This window comes from Rhinatrema bivittatum, chromosome 2, assembly GCF_901001135.1.
Source record: "Rhinatrema bivittatum chromosome 2, aRhiBiv1.1, whole genome shotgun sequence".
NCBI lineage: Eukaryota > Metazoa > Chordata > Amphibia > Gymnophiona > Rhinatrematidae > Rhinatrema > Rhinatrema bivittatum.
The window spans coordinates 680,856,738-680,879,579 of NC_042616.1; the positions used below are offsets into that span (position 1 = coordinate 680,856,738).

Below are 22,842 nucleotides of genomic sequence, written 5' to 3' on the forward strand. Positions count from 1 at the left end.
AGGTATTTCAAGAATACTCAGAACCAATTTCGGGGGGTAAATATTCGTGTGTTTCCTGATTATGCACCTATAACACAAACTAGGAGGCGTGAATTTCTCGTAATGAGATCACAAGTTTTAGCTTTGGGTTTTTCCTATGTTTTGAAGTACCCATGCAAGTGTATTATTAGATCTGGGAAAGATATTTATGTTTTCCAATATCCTGAACAGTTAAAATCCTTTCTGAACGCTAGGAGGGTAATAGCTCCCTCCATAGTTAAGCCCTAATATGGAACTAAGAAAAAATTAGTACCTTTAACTATGTAAAGCCATCACTGCATGTTAGATGATGTTTTTGAACTTCCTTGAATTCTGTCCCCATACCCACATGTTTCATGTGATAAAATGCAATAATGTATCTATTGATGATATGTTCTTAAGTATTCTTGCAGTAATTGGTTCGAGGTTTAGATAATTGCATTTTTGTTTTTCTGTAAGTAAGTTTAAACTTGCTGTGATTTTGAAAATTCGAAAAAAAAAAAAAAAAAAAAGGTGACATCATGTTTTTATGTAACTATATATTTGCTTCCATTTAGCTGCAAAGCCTCCTAGTGAAAATCATTGATGTATGTCTTGGGCCATGACTACTGATCCAGTTATGGCCTGAATTGAGGTATACATTAGGAGCAATGAGGAGTCAAAGTAGGCCTTAAATTTCTTTTGAAAAATTTTTCACGGACTTTGCTGGCCCATAAAAAGAGTAGCAAGCTCATGTTAGGTTCCAAATTTTGCATAGGAACCTAGCACCAGAGATTGTAATAATCCACAAAATTTCAGGCCCCTAAAAGGCGTTGTTTAGCTGCAGTGCCCAGACAAAGGGACTGTTTTGTATTGTGCGGAGCACAGTACTCTAAGAATCACCTTCATTCAGCTGCCTCTAGCTATTGAAGAAATAGAGATCCATCCAAAAAAAAAATTGCATAGTTTTGTTTGAGGCCCTAGCGAACAGTCACACAAAATTTTATTCAGTTTGAAGGAGGTCGAGAGTGGATGATTTTCTAAATTGGTCCATTTGACATGGAATGTCCCAAAAAAATTTGACAAAGTACCTTTTGAGACACTCTTGAGGAAATTAAAAAGTCGGATAGGAGGCAATATTCTGTTATAGAAAGATAGAAAACAAAAAGTAGGTCTAAATAATCCGTTTTCTCAATGGAGAAAGGTGAATAATGGAGTGCCTCAGGGATTTGTACTAGGACCACTGCTTTTTAACATATACATAAATGATCTAGATATGGGAACAATGAGTGAAGTGATTGAATTTGCTGATGATACAAAATTATTCAAAGTTGCTACATCACGAGAGGTTTGTGAGAATTTGCAAGAGGACCTGGGAGAGTCCGCATCCAAATGGCAGATGACATTTAATGTTGACAAGGGCAAAGTGATGTACTTAGGGAAGAGCAACCCAAATTATAGCTACAAAATGCAAGGTTCTACTTTGGGAATCATCACCCTGGAAAAGAATGTAGTGTCATTGTGGATAATACTGTGAAATTCTCTGCTCAGTATGTGGCAGTGGACAAGAAAGCAAATAGAATATTGGGAATTATTAGGAAAGGAATGGTAAATAAAATAGAGAATTATTAGGAAGGGAATGGTGAATAAAATGGAAAATGTCATAATGCCTCTGTATCGCTCCATGGTGAGATACAAGTCTGGTTGCCACATCTCAAAAAAGATATAGTTGTGATAGAGAAGGTACAGAGAAGGGTGACCAAAATGATAAAGGGAATGGAATGATTCCCCTATGAGGAAAGGCTAAAGAGATTAGGGCTCTTTAGTTTGGAGAAGGAATGGCTGAGGGGAGATATGATAGAGGTCTATAAAATAATGAATGGAATAGAATATGCCAACGCAAATCAGCTGTTTACTCTTACAAAAAATACAAAGACTAGGGAACATTCAATTACATTACTAGGAGATAAATTTAACATAAATAGAAAATAATTGTTTAACCAATGTACAACTAAACTTTGGAATTCACTGCCGGAGATGTGGTGAAAGCTGTTAGTGTTGCTGAGTTTAAACAAGGTTTGGACACGTTTTTGGAATCAAAGTCCATAAACCATTATGAAGGTGGACTTGGGGAAATAAGCAGCATGAAATCTATCAATCTTTTGGGATCCTGCCAGGTACATGTGACCTGGATTGGACACTGTAGCAGCTACCTCTGTATTTCTGCCATTGGTTAGTGGAATTCTGTAACCAGCATTGCCCCACAGCCCCAGCTAGCAAATAACATAGGTGTGCACACTGAAAATTATTGTTAACTTTTATTTCATTTTGGGGGGGGGGGGCAGTCTTTACTTTCATGTCTTTTTTTTTTTTTGCTGCAGTTCATTTCACATTTTAGTGCAATTAGTCAGAAGCATGCACCTAAATGTTTTACTGAGCAGTACTAGATTTATACACTAAAATCTGCCTGCCAGCCCCCTCCCCACATGACACAAAACATACACAACTATATCACAGACATTTCTCATTTTGTTTAAAATTAAAATGTATCCATGGAAATAAGCAAGAACACAAGTTGGGAATTAAATTCAGGCTGAGCACTATACTGTAGGGTCACAGGACCAGTCCTCACAGCAGCAGTCCTTATCATGCCTGCATAATACAGATACTGCATAACAATGTATTTATTATAATAACTTGGTGTTTTCAATAACATCAACTGGCAAAGAAGAAGGGCAACAGAGGGCTGCATCTTTAAAATAAATAAGCTGTTAGCAATTGCCACTCTAACCACACTAGGTCTAGATATTCTCTTATTGCAAAAGAAGAAAATCCTAACAATCTAAAACTGCTCTATAGTGAACAATATGAGTACTGGTGTTAATTCAGTGTGCTGTGTACTGTATACAGTTTATAGTAACAGTTCAGGAAAATCATTTTTACTAAAACCTTTGACAAAATGCATTCATTTTCAATAAATGGAACTAGCACATGTATTGTATTTTTAAATGAATGTACTCCTCCATATAAATGAATCACACTCTTGCAGTATTTACAATGGCAAAATATTTAGTGTATAAATAATAGTCATTGAGCCTCATTACATAATGGTTCTAGAACTTGACATTTGAACTGGAAGTAGAAGTTTAAGAAAGAAGCTGCCAATGCATTCACTTCACTCAAAAAGCTTACATGAATAAGCCATTATTTTTTAACAACCAATGAAAGAAATAATAGGCATTATACTATTTATCATGCACATAGCTCTGCCTGTGTAGTGAGGACAATCAGTCAGCGAGGCAGTGTGAAGCTGGCCAGTTATAAAAGAAATAATATGAATACTGATATGTGCATGGATTTGTGAACATGCATTAGAATCTACAGAAACATCCACCTTTGAAGAAAAATGCCTGAATCCACCTTTGAAGAAAAATGCCTGAAAACAACAAATATTTTCATTTTATAACGTTAATTTACAGAATATTGTTGAAGTGATTTCTGCAGTCTACATTTTTAAAAACTGGTTCTGTATTTGAATCCGCAGACACGGCACGGAGAGCTCATGGAGAGCAAATGAGAGAAAATAGGAGGATAAAGATTAGTATAGTGATATTTTAGTGTGCTCTGTCTTCTTGCTTCTTGTGTGGCTTTTCCTATCTGTAGCATCACCTTAGGTTTCATTTTAATTGTTGTAATGCTTAAATTTGATTTGTTTTTAATTTGAATTTTAATTATTCTGCTTGTAATCCACCATGAGCAGGTTCTAGTAAGACGGCTGACTATAAATCTTGTAATAAAATAAATAAATTCTGGAACACTTCTTTGCGGATTAAAAAAAAATTAAAAACCCCGTTACACAGTAATGATTTTAGAACAGTCCTGCAAGCCCTACTGCTATCCAAACTAGATTACAGTAACTCCCTGCTATTAGGCCTCCCTGCTTCCTCCATTCGCCCTTTGCAACTTCTGCAAAATGCTGCCGCGCAGCTTCTAACTAGCTGTAAAAAATATGACCATTCTGAAAGACCTCCACTGGCTTCCAATTTATCACAGAATTCAGTTTAAATGTTTGACCTTAATACACAAAACCATATACGGAGAAAAAATTGAATGGCTGAATGCGGCTCTACATATCCACCCTCCACAATGAAATTTAAGGTCCTCAGGTAAAGCACTGTTATCCATTCCATCACCAAAAACAGCTTACTTAAACACCGTGGCCGATGCAATATGCTGAGGGCACTCTTAACGAGCAGATAGACGCGGGTAAAATAGGTGCTAATCAATCCCCTAATGCAATAAGGGGATTAGCACCTATTTAACGTTCATCTAACGTGGAGTGAATGAAATAGCGCTCATCACATGCAAATGCATGTCAATGAGCCTATTACTCATTCTCTCCCAATGCAAAAAGATAAATGTGCGTCTCAGACACACATTTATTGCTGAGATATTAACGCCTGCCTGGAGCAAGCATTAATAGCTGAGCGCATTGAAAAGAAGTACAGAAAAGCAGAAAAAACTGCTTTACTGTATTTCTTTTATAAAGTAAAAAAAATAAAAATAACTCAGCAGACCGCCGAGTTATGAAGACCGACGCCGGTAAACTTGGCATCGGTTTTCAAAACCGGCTGTCTGCCAGTAATGAAAATAGCCGCCGATAAGCAACCCTAGTGGCTCCTTCCTAGCTCGACCCCCTAATTTAAATATTGCATGGCGCCCCCCACCCCCATGGGGCACCATGCGCGCGTTAAGAGAGCGGGTGCTGACTATTCAGCGCCCGCTTTCTCTAAACACCTTTATTGCATCGGCCCCTGTCTGAGAAAGGGCACTATCACTGGCAGGCCCCAAAGTATGGAATTCACTAACGTTAAACATCAGGCTAGAGTCAAACCCACATTCATTCAAAAAAAAGCTGAAGACATGGTTATTTGAACAAGCATTCATACAGTCAGGATGATCCCCTAAATATTCTTCTATTTTATTCTCTTTTGCTCTTTTATCTGTTGAGTTATTTATTTGAGTTATTGCTTTTAATTATTTTATTTTTATTTTGCATTATTTAGAATCATTATTACTGTATTTTATTTTTTTTACTTTTATTCTAATTTTAAGGGCAGTTCTTAGAATTTAGAGTTTATTTTTTGTTTTTAGAGTACCTGATATTAAGAATTTATTTTTTACCTAAAGTTGTTTGACATTATTTTAGTCAAAGTTTTTTGAATTGTTGTAAATTGTATTTTTCCAATGGATTTTGTTTGTATTTTTTATTTGCCTTGTAAACCGATATGAAGTCAACACAAATGTTGGTATATAGAAGTAAGTAAGTAAGTAAATAAATAAATACATAATGGCACCGTATCTCTTAATCTTTGCATTGTGTGTATATCTATATACGGAGTGGCAGTTACTGCCATAAGAAGCTTGCTGGTTAGTCTGGATGGACCATTTGGTCCTTTTTTGCATCAATTCTATGTTACAATATTACTATATATATCTAGATCTAGATCAAGATCGAGATATAGATATATGAAACACCACCTTGATTCTTTGTGGCCATAATCTGGTCACAACTTGCATAGGATTTCCAAGGAACAGCAGAAAAAGCAGAAGCAGTGGAGGTACCTTCAGTAAAAGCCTTGGTGAAAATTGAAATTGTATCTGGAATCAGTGGTAAAGGAAGCAATGGAATCTATTTCTATATTGGGGAAGCCTAATGGGAATCTGGAGTTATAGAGTTACTGGGAAAATAAAACACTCTCATTTGGAGTCTCAAGTGTTCTACTATTGAAAGGCTCTATAAGAAGTAGAGAGTATAGCGCAGTAGTTAGTGCAGCAGGCCAGGATTCAAATAATCCTTCTCCCATGTGTCCCTAGGGAAGTCACTTCACCATCCTTTGCCTCAGGTTAAAACTTACATTATAAGCCCTCTGGGTCAGGGAAATACTGTACCTGAATGTAACTCATCTTGAGCTATCATGAAAAGGCATAAGCTAAAACTGCAATAAAAGATGCCAACAATTTATAGATAGATAGATAGATGTTTTATGCCATTTAACCATGTCTATTTACTTGAAATTAGAAGAGTTGAAAGAAGCACACAAATTGGTAATTATAAGGTCAATATTTAGTGCCACTTAGCCAGAGGCAGATTGGCCTATCAGAGCTTCGGGTATACTCTGGTGGGTTGGTCAGGCCAATCACATAGTTGCAGTGGCCCCATGCCTCTGGAGCCACTGTGACCAACACCAGCCCAGCAGGGGTTTTTTGTTGTTTTTCAGTGAGAGCCTCCCCTAAGGTTCTCACTTACTTTTGTGGCAGTAGCAGCTCTAAAGGCCTTTTCCCGGCTCAGATCTCCCCATGGACACTCCCATGAACACTCCAACTGCCTCCCCTTAGACTGGAACTACCTCTGCTGGTGGGAACCAGCAGCAGTCTTTCCTCTACTCTCTACTACAGGCTGAATAATCCCTAGTCCTTTTGCCTTCCTCTGCCAACAGCCTCCCTCCTTCTCCTGCCATGACAAAAAAAAAAACTTTTGAAGCGGGGTAAAAACATTAGCAATATGATCTTTCATTCAAATTTTGAGGATAAAGTAAGTTGTATTTCTGCATCTGTTCCATGCAAAGTGGGGCATTACCCTTGTAATAAATGTTTGGTTTGTGAACAATCTTTTTCTGGAGAAATTCTTCCTTTTTTTTAGAGGTGGCAATTTTCGTTTACAAGCATGTACGAATTGCTCCTCTGTAGGGGTGATATATGGGATATGGTGTCCATGTCCACTTCTGTATATAGGTAAGACAAAACGGTGTTTGTGCACGCGTATTATTGAGCATCATAGTGCGATCATGACCGGCTGGAAGCTCCTTTGGTTCAGCATTGTTTTACTCAGCAACATTGCTTTGCGGATTTGGTATTTGCAGTAATAGAACAACCAAAACACTTCTCTTGTGGAGTTGATTTTGATAAGTATCTGTTACAACGAGAAAAAAAGTGGATTTACTACTTTGAGACTGTGACTCCCAGAGGACTGAATAAAGAAATAGATGGTCTATTTTTTTGATTTTTTAATAATGTTCGCAAAGTGTTATCATTTTAATACATTGATTGACAGCCATGACAAGCCACACTTCCACTGACGTCAGTGAAGTAGGTATTTAACTTGAGGAAATGAAGGGTTGGAGTTGCGAGCATTACAACACCATATATGAGAACCACATATTGGAAAAAAGTAGGATTTGAAGTGGTGGATTTTTTTGAGTTGGTGGTAAATGGACTGAAGCCATTGGATGGAGTTACTTGTGTGATTTGTTTTTTGGGTGGTATATTACCAAACAAAAATGTTTCTATTATAATATATACAAAAAAAATGTTTTATTTTTTAAGATGTGGTTATGTGAAGATATGTTGGTGTTTTGGTGGTTTTAAAATTCATCCCCTGATGAAGGCTTGATGGCCGAAACATGGTCCATGTTGGCAAAATTTTGAACATCAAAACTTTTTGAACGCCGGACTATATGAGCTAAGTATTTGGTGGTTTTTAATGTGGGTTTAGGTAGGTTAGTTCATTTAAATAAGATATATGTTTTTTGTAATGTGTGAATGATACAGTTAAAAGTATAAATATTAATAAAAACTAGTTTATGAGGGAGATGGTAGATGATTATAATTACAAGACTGGTGAGGCTGATACTGCATGAGGCCCATTGCAGGCGAGAGGCATTGGATTAGAACAGAGGCATTTTGTCCTGATACCGTCTTTCCTCATTTGGTTAATTCATTTTTGGGAGAATTACAATTTCCCTCTCCTTTCTTTTGAATGTTTGCTATATTCGGGGGGGAGTTGCTTCTGTTGTTGTGATTTGCAAAAAAAAACCTTTGTCATCTCCCACTCAACCAGTTTCTAATACAGTCAGTCACTCTAGGGACCATGGGCAAATGCACTTATATATATATATATATATATATATATATATATATAAAACTCTTCGCATGCTCTTAGATCATCACAGAGAAATCATTTGGATATTCCCTTTGTAAAGTTAGCAAGCTTGGCAGAAACCAGGGAATGTTCCTTCTCGGTGGAACTCTTTACCTATGTCTTTATGATTAATGGATTGTACAAAAATATTTAAAGTAATGCTGAAGACATTTTGTTTGAACAAGCCTCAACAAAGGACATATATCAGGGCTTCTCAAACCTGTCCTAGGGACCCCACAGCCAATCGGGTTTTCAGGAAATCCATACTTAATAAGCATGATATAAATTTGCATATACTAAGTCTCTGTGGCATTCAAATTTATCTCATTTATTCATTGTGGATATCCTGAAAACCTGACTGACTGTGGAATCCCCAGGACAGGTTTGGGAAGCCTTGACATATGGTAATCTAAAGAATTTGACTATTTTGGAGTATGAACCTCAGCGAATTAATCAGGCATAATAAGTAATCATTCTTGCTGTATGGTACACATTTATATGGAAGTTTGTTTACAAAGTTTATAATATTTGAATTCTTGTTTTATTTCAATTATACAATTGTACAGTATGTGTATGTTGTACATCACTTAGGACCTAGGCATAAGAGATAAATAAATAAACAAACTAAATTTCAAAATCGCCTATACAGAACTTTATCAAAGTTCTTACTAAAATCCAAGCATGCTACATGTAGTATACACCTAGTCAAAGAAATTGATCAGATTTGTCTGTCAAAATCTGACTCTGGTAAAAAAAAAAACAAAAAAAAAACTACTGCAATCCATTGGACTCCGCAAATTGAATCAATTCCATTAATTTGCTCACCATAGAGGTCAGACTAAATGGTCTATAGTTCCCAGCCTCCTCTTTACTTCCATTTTTATGAATAGTAATCCCATCTTCCCATCTCCAGTCCTCTGGAACTACTACTGACTCTAAAGAAGCATTGAAAAGTTCAATTAAAACTGCCAGAACTTCTCTAAGTTCCCTTAGTACCCTCAGATAGAAACTGATCTAGCTACATTGCCTTATCTATTTTAAGTTTAGTTAGTTCCTCACAAACAATTGTTTTCTGAAAATTCATTGAGCTTTACCTTACTTCCAATCTTATTTGTGTTCATGTCATGTGGTCCTGCATCTGCCTCTTCCACAGTGAACACCAAACAGAAATATTTGTTAAGCAATTTTGCTTTTTCCTCTTCAGTCTCTAAACATTATTTCCTTTTTCTTCTGAGTCTCAGAATGACATTTTTGCATTTTCTTCTGTCACTAGCATACCTAAAAAAACTATTTTCCCACAATTTCCCCATTTTACAATATTTGTTATTTTTTCTTCCATTAGATTTTTTTCATTCCTGACTACTTTCCCTCCTCCTTTTAGCTTTTCCAGCTATTTTTGCCTGTCTACCTCTTTCTGCAAATTGTAGTTTATGAATTCTAATCCATTCTTCTTTACATTTTCAGGTCCTTCTTTAGAAAACCATAGTGACCTCTTTTTCTTGTTCTTGTTCTTTTATTTATTGTTCTTGTTCTTTTATTTATTTTCCTAACAAAAATGTTCTTGTTCTTTTATTTTCCTAACAAAAATGTTAGTTGCCTTTATTATATCTCTTTTTAATTTTGCCCACTGCTCTTCTACTTCCCCCTAGATTTTCCCATCCAGTTAACAACTTTTTGAGCTATTCCCCCACTTTAACAAACTTAGGCCTGGATTTATCAAAATGCGATAAGTATTGCATGCGATAGCAAAAGGGGCATGGTTTATGCTAACATACAGTTTATCACAATTTGCACTAATTACCTATGTGAAGAGCTAAGTTAGCACAAATTGCAATAACATCAAGACCTGTTGTAGTTCCTGCATCTAACCACTGGGAAACCATTGTTAATGAGAGAGAGAGAGGGAGAGAGAGAGAAAGAGAGACTAGCTATACTACCCTCTCCCTAGATAGGTATTTGTATCCCTATGGTAGGCCCACCTAGTAACTTGAGGTGAGGGTTAGGTATTGGTGTAGGGGGTTAGGGGCCACTTTGACATTCAATGTGAGATGTACGAACAGAACAGTGATCTCTTGTTAAGATCTGAGGACCGATGAAGAGAGGAAACTCACCCAAAGATGAGATTTGTGCAATGTTCTCTCAACCTAGCTTTATGGACTCTCCACCTGGGTAACATCAAGCCCAAATCTCATCTTGGAGTGAGTTTCCTCTCTCCATAGATCTTCACAAGAGACCACTGTTCTGTTCGTACGTCTCACATTGAATGTCAAAGTGGCCCCTAACCCCCTACACCAATACCTAACCCTCACCTCGAGTTACTAGGTGGGCCTACCATAGGGATACAAATACCTATCTAGGGAGAGGGTACTACAACTTCTTTCTCTCTCTCTCTCTCCCTCTCTCTCTCTCTCTCTCTCACAGGCCTTTCAGGAAACATCACACACTGTGATAAAACCTTACTGCCTGGTAATGCAAGCTATTGTATGGCTTAACACTATTCAAAAAGGTATAGTTAAGTCTGTGTGATAGCATTTCAACACACTGGCATGCCTGTCCCTAACCCCTCCTCTTTTTCAAATTTGCAGTAAGGGCCTATCACACACATTAATGGGGCTTTTTGCAAGCGATAAGCCCTTAACACATGCGAAAACACCTTACCACATTTTGATAAATGACCCCCTTAGTTTTCCTGAAGTCTAGGACTCTTGCCTTGGAATGAACCTTCATCTCCTGTGTTCTAATACTTAAGCACACTATCTGGTGATCACTGAAATCCAGACATTATCCACTACAACATCAGAGATACTGTCCTTGTTGATGAGCACCAGGTATAGTCTAGCACACTCCCATGTGGGTTCTTTTACCAGCTGACAGATCAATTCTCCCTGCAGAAAATCTAGGATTTCCCTGCTTCTAGAACCTACCACAGCTGGGATATCCTAATCAATATCCTATCAATAGCACCTCCCTTTTCATAGCGGTTTTTTTTAATATCCTCCATTAAATCTCTATTTCTTCTGTCTGTGATGGAGGTCTGCATATTATGCCAATATAAACAGAAGCTGTAATAAATTATATTTTTACCTCAGAAGACTGTACTTTGAATATCCTTTTTTCATGTAAATTATGTTATTATAAATACACTAGCGGTACCCCGCCACGCGTTGCAGTGGCAGAGTCAGGTTCTTTTCCCTCCCTCCCCCCTTCCCCATTTACCTCAGTCACTCATCCTCCTCCCCCTTGGTCACTCACCCCCCCTTCCCTCCCCTGTTCCCACTCCAACTCTCTCCCCTCACACTCACCTCTCCCCTCATTCTCCCTCCTCTGACACTCACCTCCCTCCTCATTCTCCCTCGCCTCACTGTCAACCCCCCTGCTACCCCCAGAGTTGCCGAATGAATGAAACCTGCTCCCCCCTCGTGACCCCTCCCCAAAATGTTCGCAATAAATTCATTACCACCCCCCACCCTCCAGACCCCCCGAGACCTGATAAAAATGTCAGTCGGTGGAGTGGGTGTTCAGGAGCGGTCCGGGAGCGATGTATTGGCGTTGGTCTGTCGGCTGCGAGCACTGAAACGGTTTCCGACGGCCCTTTGCCCTTACTATGTCAGTGGGGTGGAGGAATGGCAGCGGTAGGTCCTCTGACATAGTAAGGGCAAAGGTCCGCTGGCTGCCAGTCCTGAAAATGGCGCCGAGGGGCCCTCACCCTTACTATGTCACATGGGCTACTGCCGCCATTGGTATCCCCGAGTGGCCTAGTAAGGGAAAGGTCCGCCGGCACCATTTTGATTGCTGGCAGGCGACGTCCGTAGAGCATGCGATGTGTCCTGGACCGGTCCTGGCCCCCCGCTGGAGCAGCCTGGACTTTTGCCCGGGTTTGTGTGTGCTCGGAGGGTGTGGGAAGTAAGTAAAAATGGCATGTGCGTGGGGGGTGTGAGGAGGGTGTTTTTGTGTGTGGTGGGAGGCTGTGGGAAGTAAATCAATTTGGCATGTGTGTGGAGGGTGTGAGGAGGGTGCTGGGTGTATTTTATCTGTAAAGGAAATAGTTATCCTCCGGCGAAAAAAGTGCACGAATGTGTTAAAATGGAAGTGAAACGTGGACCTGGACTGGCGAAATGATTAGTGTTGCGTGTGTTAGTGTAAGGTGTAACAGATGGCGCTTACGTCCAGCAGATGTCGCTGTTTTCTGGAAAAAATCTTTAAACCTATTTTACCTGTCACAGGTGTGACATATCTGTAATGTAAGTACAGAAGAACCTTCCTGTATGCGAAATGAAGGTTGTGTCCAAATTTGAAAGCAATCGGTTCAGTGGTTTCTGAGATTAGCGATTTTGTCCAAACTATTTAACATTTTTATTTATATAGATAATACTTTTATATGGAGAGGGCTAGGCCCTAGGTAAATCTTATAGGCAAGGCTAAAAGATTTACCTATGGAAATTAATGCTCTTGCACCAGCCCTGGCTTCATTGGTGCCACATAGGAAAACAGGATTACATCTGTAGCTGTCCTGTTTTAGGTCAGTGGCTCTCCCCAGGATTACCCAGGGCTTAATTTTATTTTATTTAAGCCTCATAGGAACAGCATGTTCAAACCTCACCATGGAGTGATACAGAGTCATTATGATATTCTCTATTTTAATTTCCATTACTTTCCTAAGAATTTCTTGCATTGTATTTGCTTTCTTGGCTACTACTACACATTGCAGAGGATTTCAACATATTATCCATGATGATGGCTAACTCCTTTTCCTGGGTGGTGACTCCCATTGTGGAAACTTGCATTTGTGCAGCTATAATTTGGCTTTCTCATTCCTACTGTAACACTTTGTGCTTGTCCACATTAAAAGGCATCTGCCATTTGGATGCCCAGAGTCCCAGTCTCACAAAGTCCTCTTGCAGTTTCTCCAGTACTCCTACGATTTAACAATTTTGAATAATTTAGTGTCATCAGCAAATTTGATCACCTCACTCATTGCGCCCATCTCCAGGTTATTTATAAATAAGTTTAAAAAGCAAGTGGTCCCTTTATAGATCCCTGGAGCACTCCATTATTCACCTTTCTCATGTGCTTGTCTAAGCCATACATGGCATGGTGCACACAGTAGCGTGGGATTGTGAGCGGGCCATGACATCAGTTATAGTTAATACACACAGCAAGTATGACGAACAATGGATTGGATAATCATAGCAAGAGCAAGAGATGACAAAAAAGTGAGTTTCAGGGGGTGGAGTCAAGATGGCGCCCTGAACGGACTCGCTGAATATTGCTCTGGCATTTTTTTTCCCTCGTTAGCTGTTTCCATGAAGAAAATGCCTCCCCAACGCAAAGGAAGGCTGAGAACTTACCCTTCTATCTCAGCGGTTCCAGTAGGGCAGAAGACGATTGATCAATGCGTTCCAAAATCGGAAGAGAAAGAGCTGAGAGGTCCGGCTGTCGAGTCACAGAGGGGAGAATGTGACCCGACCTCGGAAGAGGTTTCCCTCAGCCCACCGGACGACAGACTACCACCGGCTGCGCGTACCACTTCGACACCACGGCTTTCCGAGAACCCTGAAGTGGATAATCTTGTGCAGCAGCTTGAAGGGGCGATGTCGTTAGAAGGACTACCGCAGACCTCCATGGTATATGGAGAGAACTCCCTCGGTGAGAGTGAACATGGAAGAAGAGAGGAACAACAGAGCCCAGGAGGTGGGGGCAGGAGCCTCTTCCCTTCACTTTGGACTGCCTATGGAAAATGTCATCGGCAATGGCAAAATTAATAGCTGATTGTTCGACAAAGATAAATACTGTTTCCTGCCAATTGGATATACTGAATAAGAACTTTGAGGGATACAAGTTGGAGGTGACTGAGAAATTTACAAGTTTTGAAAATGATATAAAACAAGTAAAAGAAGTTCAATCTACATTGATTTAAGATTGTGGTGCAGCAAAAAGAAAAATTGAAAATATAGAAAATATGCTGAGGCATCTAAATTTGAGAATAATAAACTTTCCAAGGGTTGTTGGAGAATTTCCTAGAATGACCTTGAAGTGGTATTTTCAAGAGGTTTTGGAGATTCCCCCTGAAAAGACTCCACCCCTAGGAAAGGTTTATTTTCTACCAATGAAGAGAAATCAACAAATACAATCAGCTCCCAATGTATCAGAAAATCTAGCGGACTTCTTAGAATCTTCAACATATGAGATTGCTGAGAAAGCTGCATTATTAATATCTTTCCATAATGAAAATTATATGGGAGAAAGAATGCGTGCTTACTTTAAAAAAATCAAGGTTCCCTTTATGGGATCTGTATTAGAATCTTTCCAGATAGAAGGAAAGAGACGCAGCAAAAAAGGAAAAAGTTTTTGGCCTTAAAGCAGGATGTTCTAGCAGTGGGTGCCTCTTTCATACTGAGGTTCCCGTGTAAATGTGTTCTTAAGTATGGGAGAGACAATTATATATTTTTTTCATCCGGAACAGCTAAAAAGTTTTGCTCTGGACAAAAAAGTGGAAAAGCAAATGGGTGGTAGTTAAAGAAGTCTATATAGTAAGAATCCGAGATACAGGGCACCTATTAATTTCCTAGTATATTTGTTCTCTTACATTCTTCCTTGGTATTGCAGTTACTCCACCCCCCACACCAACTGTTTGAGGTCTAATGGGTGTAGTAAATTTCAAATTGTGATATGTTGAGAATATTATTTCTGCTTATCGATTGCTATCGATGTAACACACCATTTTTCTTTAACAAAGTTATGCTTTGGATATTATTATGAAAAACTTAATAAAGAGAAAATTTAAAAAAAAAAAGTGAGTTTCATAGAGGAAGAATAGTATTAAAAGCCTGAGGAGTGATTCAGTAAGTTTGCAAAGCAATGTATGGGTAGGATAAGACGAAAAATGGGCAAGTGATGTAGGAGTAAGGGATTTGGCAAGAACCTTGAACAAAGCTGGAGCAGTGAAGGAAGCAACCTAAAATTTGAAGGCTGGCTTGGAATGACAGCCGCAGTAATGTTGCTGGTGTATCTTTAGAACTGGAATGATAGAAGCAGAACAACACAGCGAGAAGGGTAGCCATAACCCTCCCATAAGCATTTGCCAGTTCTTGCACATACACGAAACAGCAGAGCAAGCGGACACCGTGATATGGCAAGAATGGCTTGAAGCAGTGGTGGCAGAAGTGGTGTTGGTTAATAATTTTTCAAAACTCGAATGCAACGGGAAGTGTAGCTTTAACACCCCCAAAGCTTTGGCATTGTCAGTGTTAAGTCCATGTAGCATTTGTAGAATACCTATGCAGGTAGAAAATGTAGCATTCTAAGGGACTGCATAGCCTATTTGAAAATATTAAGGATTCTGAGCTTTTTTGATATGGCATTCTGCAGCTGGAAGTGTCAGGCCACCGTGGTTATATTTGGCGCAAGAAAAGCAGGAAATGTCAGGCCACAGAGGTTATGGTTGTAGCATGGCATACCACAGCTAGAAGTGTCAGACCACTGTGGTTATGGTTGGAGCATGGCATTCTGCAGCTGGAAGTGTCAGGCCACCGTGGTTATATTTGGAGCAAGAAAGGCAGGATATGTCAGGCCACAGAGGTTATGGTTGTAGCATGGCATACCACAGCTAGAAGTGTCAGACCACTGTGGTTATGGTTGGAGCATGGCATTCTGCATCTGGAAGTGTCAGGCTACAGTGGTTATGGTTGGAGCAAGATAGACTTATGCAGGATATGTCAGGACACATAATGTGGGCATGCAGGACCTCACTCGCTCGCAACCACCCCCTTACAATCCAATAATCACAGACACATTTCATTGTGGGTAAAACAAGGCCGCAGCTTTAATCATTCAGTGGTCCGAGCTTATATCCACACATTAACACCAACAACTAGGACTTTGGTATTGCCCAGCCCCCACCAGACTATCCGCCACCTTCCGGCAGGATAGCCTAACCAGCCTCTCTGTTACACTCTTTGGCCCCAACACGCCAGGTTCCGACTCCCGCCACACTCTCCTGCAAGGAGCCAACCCAGGTGTACTCCCGCCTCCAACTTGCAAGGAGTCTGGCCAAGCGGCCCCCGCCTCATCCGGCAAGGAGCCACACCCTGACAACAGCCCTCAGTTGTCAACCACCGTCGGCTTTACCAAAATCCAAATAACTTGAACAACAAAATTGAACAGTTATGGCTCGGACCAACCGCCCCCGCTGCGACAAATCCCCCAAACAAAACTGCAATTCCCCAACAACAATCGCCTAGGACTAAGGGTGGGTGGGAGGGTCGCGCGAACCTTCTGCCCCTCTCTCGCTCGCAGCTACCGACTGAAGCCCGCGTTACTAAAACTGCTTAACCAGCAGTTTGAATTTTCTCCCCACCTATCCCAGCTCTCCACGCTTACTCCTTCTGCCCCCCCCCCTTGCACCTAAAGCCAATCACTGCATTCCACGACTCTATGACACTCGCCTTCAGTCCCCCCCTCCCCCCTCCTTCACGTACTTCACGTTGCAGCCCTACTTGTGTCCCCACGTTGTTTTCACCTCCGTCTATTCCACCTTCCCCCCCCCCCCCCCTCTCCAACCACACGCGCCTCGCCTCTGAAGTGAGCCTGCGCCCACATTACGCCGCCCGGCCGGACACGGGGTCCGGCTGGTCTTCCATAATGTGGGCATGCAGGACCTCACTCGCTCGCAACCACCCCCTTACAATCCAATAATCACAGACACATTTCATTGTGGGTAAAACAAGGCCGCAGCTTTAATCATTCAGTGGTCCGAGCTTATATCCACACATTAACACCAACAACTAGGACTTTGGTATTGCCCAGCCCCCACCAGACTATCCGCCACCTTCCGGCAGGATAGCCTAACCAGCCTCTCTGTTACACTCTTTGGCCCCAACACGCCAGGTTCCGACTCCCGCCACACTCTCCTGCAAGGAGCCAACCCAGGTGTACTCCCGCCTCCAACTTGCAAGGAGTCTGGCCAAGCGGCCCCCGCCTCATCCGGCAAGGAGCCACACCCTGACAACAGCCCTCAGTTGTCAACCACCGTCGGCTTTACCAAAATCCAAATAACTTGAACAACAAAATTGAACAGTTATGGCTCGGACCAACCGCCACAGGCACAGGCATATAATGCCCTGTGACCCCCAAAGATGCGGCCTCGCTTTACAGAGGAAATAACTCCTCTAAGACCTCCTGAATGGAGTTCAGGAACAAGTCTAATCCTAGAAAAGACAGGTGAACCCCATCATCTCGGAACAAACCTGTTACCTTACCCCATGACCAGGCATACTTAATATGCCGACCACCCAAGCGCTCCAACCAAGTCCCGATTTGTTGGTTTGCCTTGGACCTACACCGTTTCCATCTGATGTTATCCAATTCAGCAGGCCTCACCACAATATCAGACCAGCATAAGATCGTCGTCGGCAGCAAAATAGATATAGTCATTAAGTCCTTACGGACATTGCTAATGAAGTGCTTGCCCGACATCTTACCCCAGTCGTTACCCCCCAAATGAACTACCAAGACCCGAGGAGCTGCCCGACGCTCTCGCTCCTTCCTAACATAAGGAACAAGTTCGTCCCACAGCATACCCCTCCGGCCAAGCCAGATAACCCGAACCCCCCTTCGTTGTAAGTCCAAGTGAGGGCCGTAAGGACGGCCGCAGGCGTGTCTGTGACCCCAGTAAGTAAACGAATGACCAATGATCCAAACTGTCATGGGCTCAGACGCAGCACCTGCAAAGAAACTAGAGTTAGCAAAGATCAATCATGCCCAGAATCTGGGCGAACATAACTCTTATAGGCCCCGGAACGCCACCGGCCTATCCTCTGTATGACCCCTCCAGGCACACCCGCCGTTGCCGCCGATGTAGCGGCCCCAATGCGGAACGAATGTGTTCCAAACCTGCGCCCCTCCAAACCGACAGCATACAATGCTGCGCGCAGTACCGTCTCGAATTGATACTTGGTTAATGGCCTCCGGTTCTCGTGCACTAGAAATTGCATTGCTACCTCCGGCCGCACCCTACAATACCCAGCTGCATTTCTAACCGGGCAGGACGTCAAACCTGGAACCCTGGATAACAACACGGAGGCTCCACGACCCCTCTGATCCGTCTTAGATCGCGGAATTACTATCAATACTGCTCTGTTCGTGACTACCACATTCCGCGCCAAAATCCCTGGGTAATCAGTACTGGAGGCTGAGCGAGCCACCAACTCGCTAATCCTAAAGGCCCCGAAAAAAGCGAATACGAAAGCAACTCGAAACAATAGTGTCTCATAAGGGGAAAAGCACACTGCAGACAACGCCTCCCATAACAGCATCAAGATATCATGTGTAATGGGCAAACGCTGATCAATTCTGCTCTGCGTTGTCCGCGACCAACCCCTCAACAGACGCCGAACTATAAAACGACCCGAAGGAAAGCCCCAACCATGTGCCTTCATAAAAAAGGAAAACCCCGCCAGCTGGCGGCCTACTGCAGCCTGCGAACACCCACTCGCCCGAGCACGCTCAATGAAACGTACCAATGCCATATCCGAGATCGGACCCCCCGCCCAGCCCAAGGAACACAAAAACGCTGAGACTCGTCGGGCCCCCCCTACATAACCTGTCCACGTGGAGGGCGCTAATGAATCTCGCAGCATTTTCCAGGACTCTGGGAACCAAATTTCCAAAGGAAAGACGGCACCGGGGTTCCGCATGACTCCGCTTCTGGGGCGAGTTCTCGAAACAAGTCCCACTTGAAACGAGAAAGAGAGTCAGCCACACTGTTAGAAACTCCAGGCACGTGTCGAGCCCATACTGTTACATTTAAGGACATACAACGCAAAATCAGCTCGCGCAATAACTCTGACACTCTGATGCAACGCGCCGATCTCTTATTTATGACCTCAACCACCCCCTGATTATCGCTCCAAAATACCACTCTCTTTCCTGCCAACTGAGCGCCCCAAATATACACTGCCACTACAATTGGAAATAATTCCAAGAAAGCTATATTTTTTGTAACTCCAGACGTAATCCAGTCCTCCGGCCAACCTGCTGCGCACCAAGCCCCTCGAAAATAAGCCCCGAAACCTAACGAACCCGCTGCGTCGGTGAACAGCTCCAAATCATGATTTGACCGCGGATTAGATTGCCACAACGCCTCCCCATTAAAATCCTCCAAAAACCTATCCCAAAGTCTCAGATCTTCCCGCAAAAAACAAGAATTTCGCACACGATGATGCGGTTTTCTTAAACCGGACATAGCATGTGATAACCTGCGCAAAAACACTCTGCCCATAGGAATCACCCGACAGGCGAAATTTAGACTACCAACGAGTGACTGTAACTCTCGTAAAGACAACTTAGGCCGACCAACAGCCCCACGCACCATGTCCCTTAACAGCTGAACCTTATCCTCCGGTAACCGCGATACCATAGCTACCGAATCCAGCTCAATTCCCAAAAATACCAATGAAGTACTAGGTCCTTCTGTTTTACTGACCGAAAGAGGAATCCCGAAATCATTGGCCACCTCTTGAAAACAATTCATCAAACTGAGACAATCACCCGAACCAGCCCTTCCCACAAATAGAAAATCATCCAAATAATGTACCACGAGTCTCGATCCCGACCTCTTCTGTACCACCCAGTGCACAAATGTACTGAAGGCTTCAAAATAAGAGCATGCTATAGAACAACCCATAGGCATACACTTATCAAAGTAAAACTGCTGCTGAAAGCGGAACCCTAACAGGTGAAAACTATCAGGATGAACCGGCAACAAACGAAATGCCGCTTCTATGTCCGCTTTCGCCATTAAAGCCCCTGGGCCACACTGCCGAACTATTCGCACTGCGGAGTCAAAAGATGCGTATCGCACCGTGCATAATTCCCTCGGGATACCATCATTCACAGACCTCCCTTCGGGGAAAGACAAATTATGAATTAATCTAAACTTGCCCGGATCCTTTTTTGGAATCACAGCTAAAGGCGATAGGACCAAATCACGGAACGGAATCACATTAAAGGGACCTGCAATACGGCCCAGTCCTATTTCCCCCAGCAACTTTTCCCTTACCACCGCTAGCATACGCCGAACCGACGGGCAATTGACCCCACCCCCAACTTCCCCCTGTCCTTGAAACGGTATTTTAAAACCATAACGAAAACCCTGATCTAACAACTCCGCCACCTTTATACGCGGGTACAGCCGTAACCATGGCAACATCGCGGTTAAACAGATAGGTGTATGTGCTCGCTCAAAGACCCGGTCTACTGGCACCTTTTGCAGGTTGTGCTGTGGCCGGTCCGTCCCCTTGACGCTTTGAACACTTGGACACTGGGTGACCGGCTCCACACACGGAACAAGCGTGCCGGAACTTACAGTCCGGGAAAATACACGTGGAGCGATTAAATCTCCAACACACATCACTGCGCCCCGCGCCCCCCTTTCCAACACTACTGCCGGGCACGTCCCTCCGAAAGGACCTCCCAGGCCCAGTACCAGCCACTAACCCCTGCCCCATACTACCTGAGGACGGTTTTGCAGCCATCTGCGTTAGCCAGAGTCCAACATCCTGAGTACCCCAGGAGATAAACTTATTTTCTTCCATACGATCCCGGAATCGCTCATCATAATTAAGCCAGGACCAACCTTCGTAAGTCTTACTGGCCGCTAGGATTGCATCTGCATAAGATAACAACGCCCCATACTGTGACGGATCTTTCTTCCCCACTACACTTGCTAGCCGCAGAAAAGCCCTTGTCCAATTATGAATATTTCGTGCCACCTTAATCGGGGCCCCTACAAATTGATCTCTCTTATTCCTCTTCTTCTTATCCTTACGCTTACCACGCCTGCCCTCCAGCAGCTGAAAAATATCAATGAACTGCCTACGCCTAATTCGTCTACGAATGGAACGCGGAACCTCCTCCCATAACTCCGTAAAAGCCACCAAAGCCGGGGCACCACGTACTGTGGCCCCTCCGACTGCTCCCCCCTGAACCGCTGCTCCCGAATCCGAAGAGGTATCAGAAGATGACGAAGAGGACGACGACGACGAGGACGAATCCGATGAACTAGAGCGCCCCCTCTTTCTCTTTTTCTTAGACTTCCCAGACTTTGAAGACCCCCGTTTCCTATCCACCCCCCCTTCCTTAACACTTGGTAACACTTCGCTGCCACCTGCGTCCTTGCCATCCTGCTTCCCCCCCTCCCTCTCTTCTGCCCCCCTCACACATGCAGCTCCACCTCTGTCCTGTCTAGGGAAAATAATAAACTCACCAGTCTGTTCAGGCTCCACAGGCAGCACATCATCCATGTATAACTGCTCTCGCCGACCCCTGCCTGCCGTCACTGGCGCGTCATTGCGCCAAGCCTCCCATTGAGATGGGCCAGGTATTTCACCATCATCCTCTGCCAAATTCCCCTGTGGAAAAACAGCAGGAGCAGGAGACGGAACAGGAGCCGGCGCAATATCCCAAATTCTCTCCACCTCCAACCCCCCAAACTCCCCAAAACTGCTCGCACATCCCCTGTCCACAGACCTCCCTCTACCAAGGTCATCTCTTCCCCTCCCGATTCTCCCCCCTCCATTCAAACGCCGGCGAGAACCCCCAGTCAATCTACGATTACCTCTTTGCCCCATGCAGTGCCTGCTTACCCCCCCCAACATCCCCCTTGCCAGTTCTGGAACCAATAACGTATTACTCACCCTCTCCCCTCTCACAGCCATGCCCCTCCCCAACATGCTACCGGCACCCCTTGCCCTGCGCTCCTCCGCTCCACTTAACCGCCCTACCATCGCTCCCTTACCCCCCTGACCACGAAACCTAGTTTTGTATAAAGCTCCCATAGACACAGCACTCTCACCAAATGAACCTTCATCAGGGCCAGGAAAGCGCTCTGCAGCATCAGAAATCATTTCTGCAGCTAGAATGGGCTCACAGCTCTTAGAAGCTGCCTTTCCAGACTTCCCCTTAGCCCGGGGCCTCACAGCTCTACCGCCCCTCCCCCTCACCACACCCAGCTCTGCAGACCTCTCAATTAACAGCAACGGTCCCTCCCTTTCAATCTCCACACCTCCTCTATCCGCCCCCCGAGCTAACGATCGTGCTCCTCCCCGCTCTGCAACGCCAAAGTCGCTCACCCATTCTGGGATCAGCACACCGTCGCCTGCTGCCTCCTCCCCCGGCACCCATGCGGCTTCCTCTGACTCCAGGAACGCAGCCACACCACCATCGAGCTCCTCCTCCTCCCAATCGGGCCTCTTGCCAGCCATGCTGCCGTCAGCACACGAGCACTGGAAGTTTACAGCTGCAAAAAATGCCTGCGATCTCCGAACAGTCCCCAACGAACAATCACACAGGAACCAGCAACAAAAGGTATGTTAAGATCGCGCGAACCTTCTGCCCCTCTCTCGCTCGCAGCTACCGACTGAAGCCCGCGTTACTAAAACTGCTTAACCAGCAGTTTGAATTTTCTCCCCACCTATCCCAGCTCTCCACGCTTACTCCTTCTGCCCCCCCCCCCCCCTTGCACCTAAAGCCAATCACTGCATTCCACGACTCTATGACACTCGCCTTCAGTCCCCCCCTCCCCCCTCCTTCACGTACTTCACGTTGCAGCCCTACTTGTGTCCCCACGTTGTTTTCACCTCCGTCTATTCCACCTTCCCCCCCCCCCCCCCCTCTCCAACCACACGCGCCTCGCCTCTGAAGTGAGCCTGCGCCCACATTACGCCGCCCGGCCGGACACGGGGTCCAGCTGGTCTTCCAGACATGGAGTATGGCATTTTGCAACTGGAAGTATCAGGCCACAGTGGTTATGGTTGGAGCATAGCATTCTGCAGTTGGAGCACCACAGTGGTGACAGAACCCAAGAA

The 22,842-nt window shown here is 43.6% G+C and overlaps 1 protein-coding gene across 1 annotated transcript; it reads right to left on the reverse strand.

The window, feature by feature from the left end:
* Positions 1–16,532: 16,532 nt before the first annotated feature.
* On the reverse strand, positions 16,533–22,476 carry LOC115085463. The gene is made up of 2 exons (XM_029591524.1): positions 21,243–22,476; positions 16,533–17,700 (listed from the first exon to the last, which is right to left on the reverse strand). The coding sequence occupies exons 1-2, from the start codon at positions 22,237–22,239 to the stop codon at positions 17,126–17,128; spliced, it is 1,572 nt and encodes a 523-aa protein (XP_029447384.1). The 5' UTR covers positions 22,240–22,476; the 3' UTR covers positions 16,533–17,125.
* Between the last annotated feature and the right edge of the window lie 366 nt (positions 22,477–22,842).

Coding starts and splice junctions, on each gene's coding strand:
- LOC115085463 (XM_029591524.1), bottom strand. CDS start 22,239: ATGGCTGGCAAGAGGCCCGATTGGGAGGAGGAGGAGCTCGATGGTGGT. Junction 17,701..21,242: donor TGTGGAGCCTGAACAGACTG/GTGAGTTTATTA, acceptor GTTTCTTTGCAG/GTGCTGCGTCTGAGCCCATG.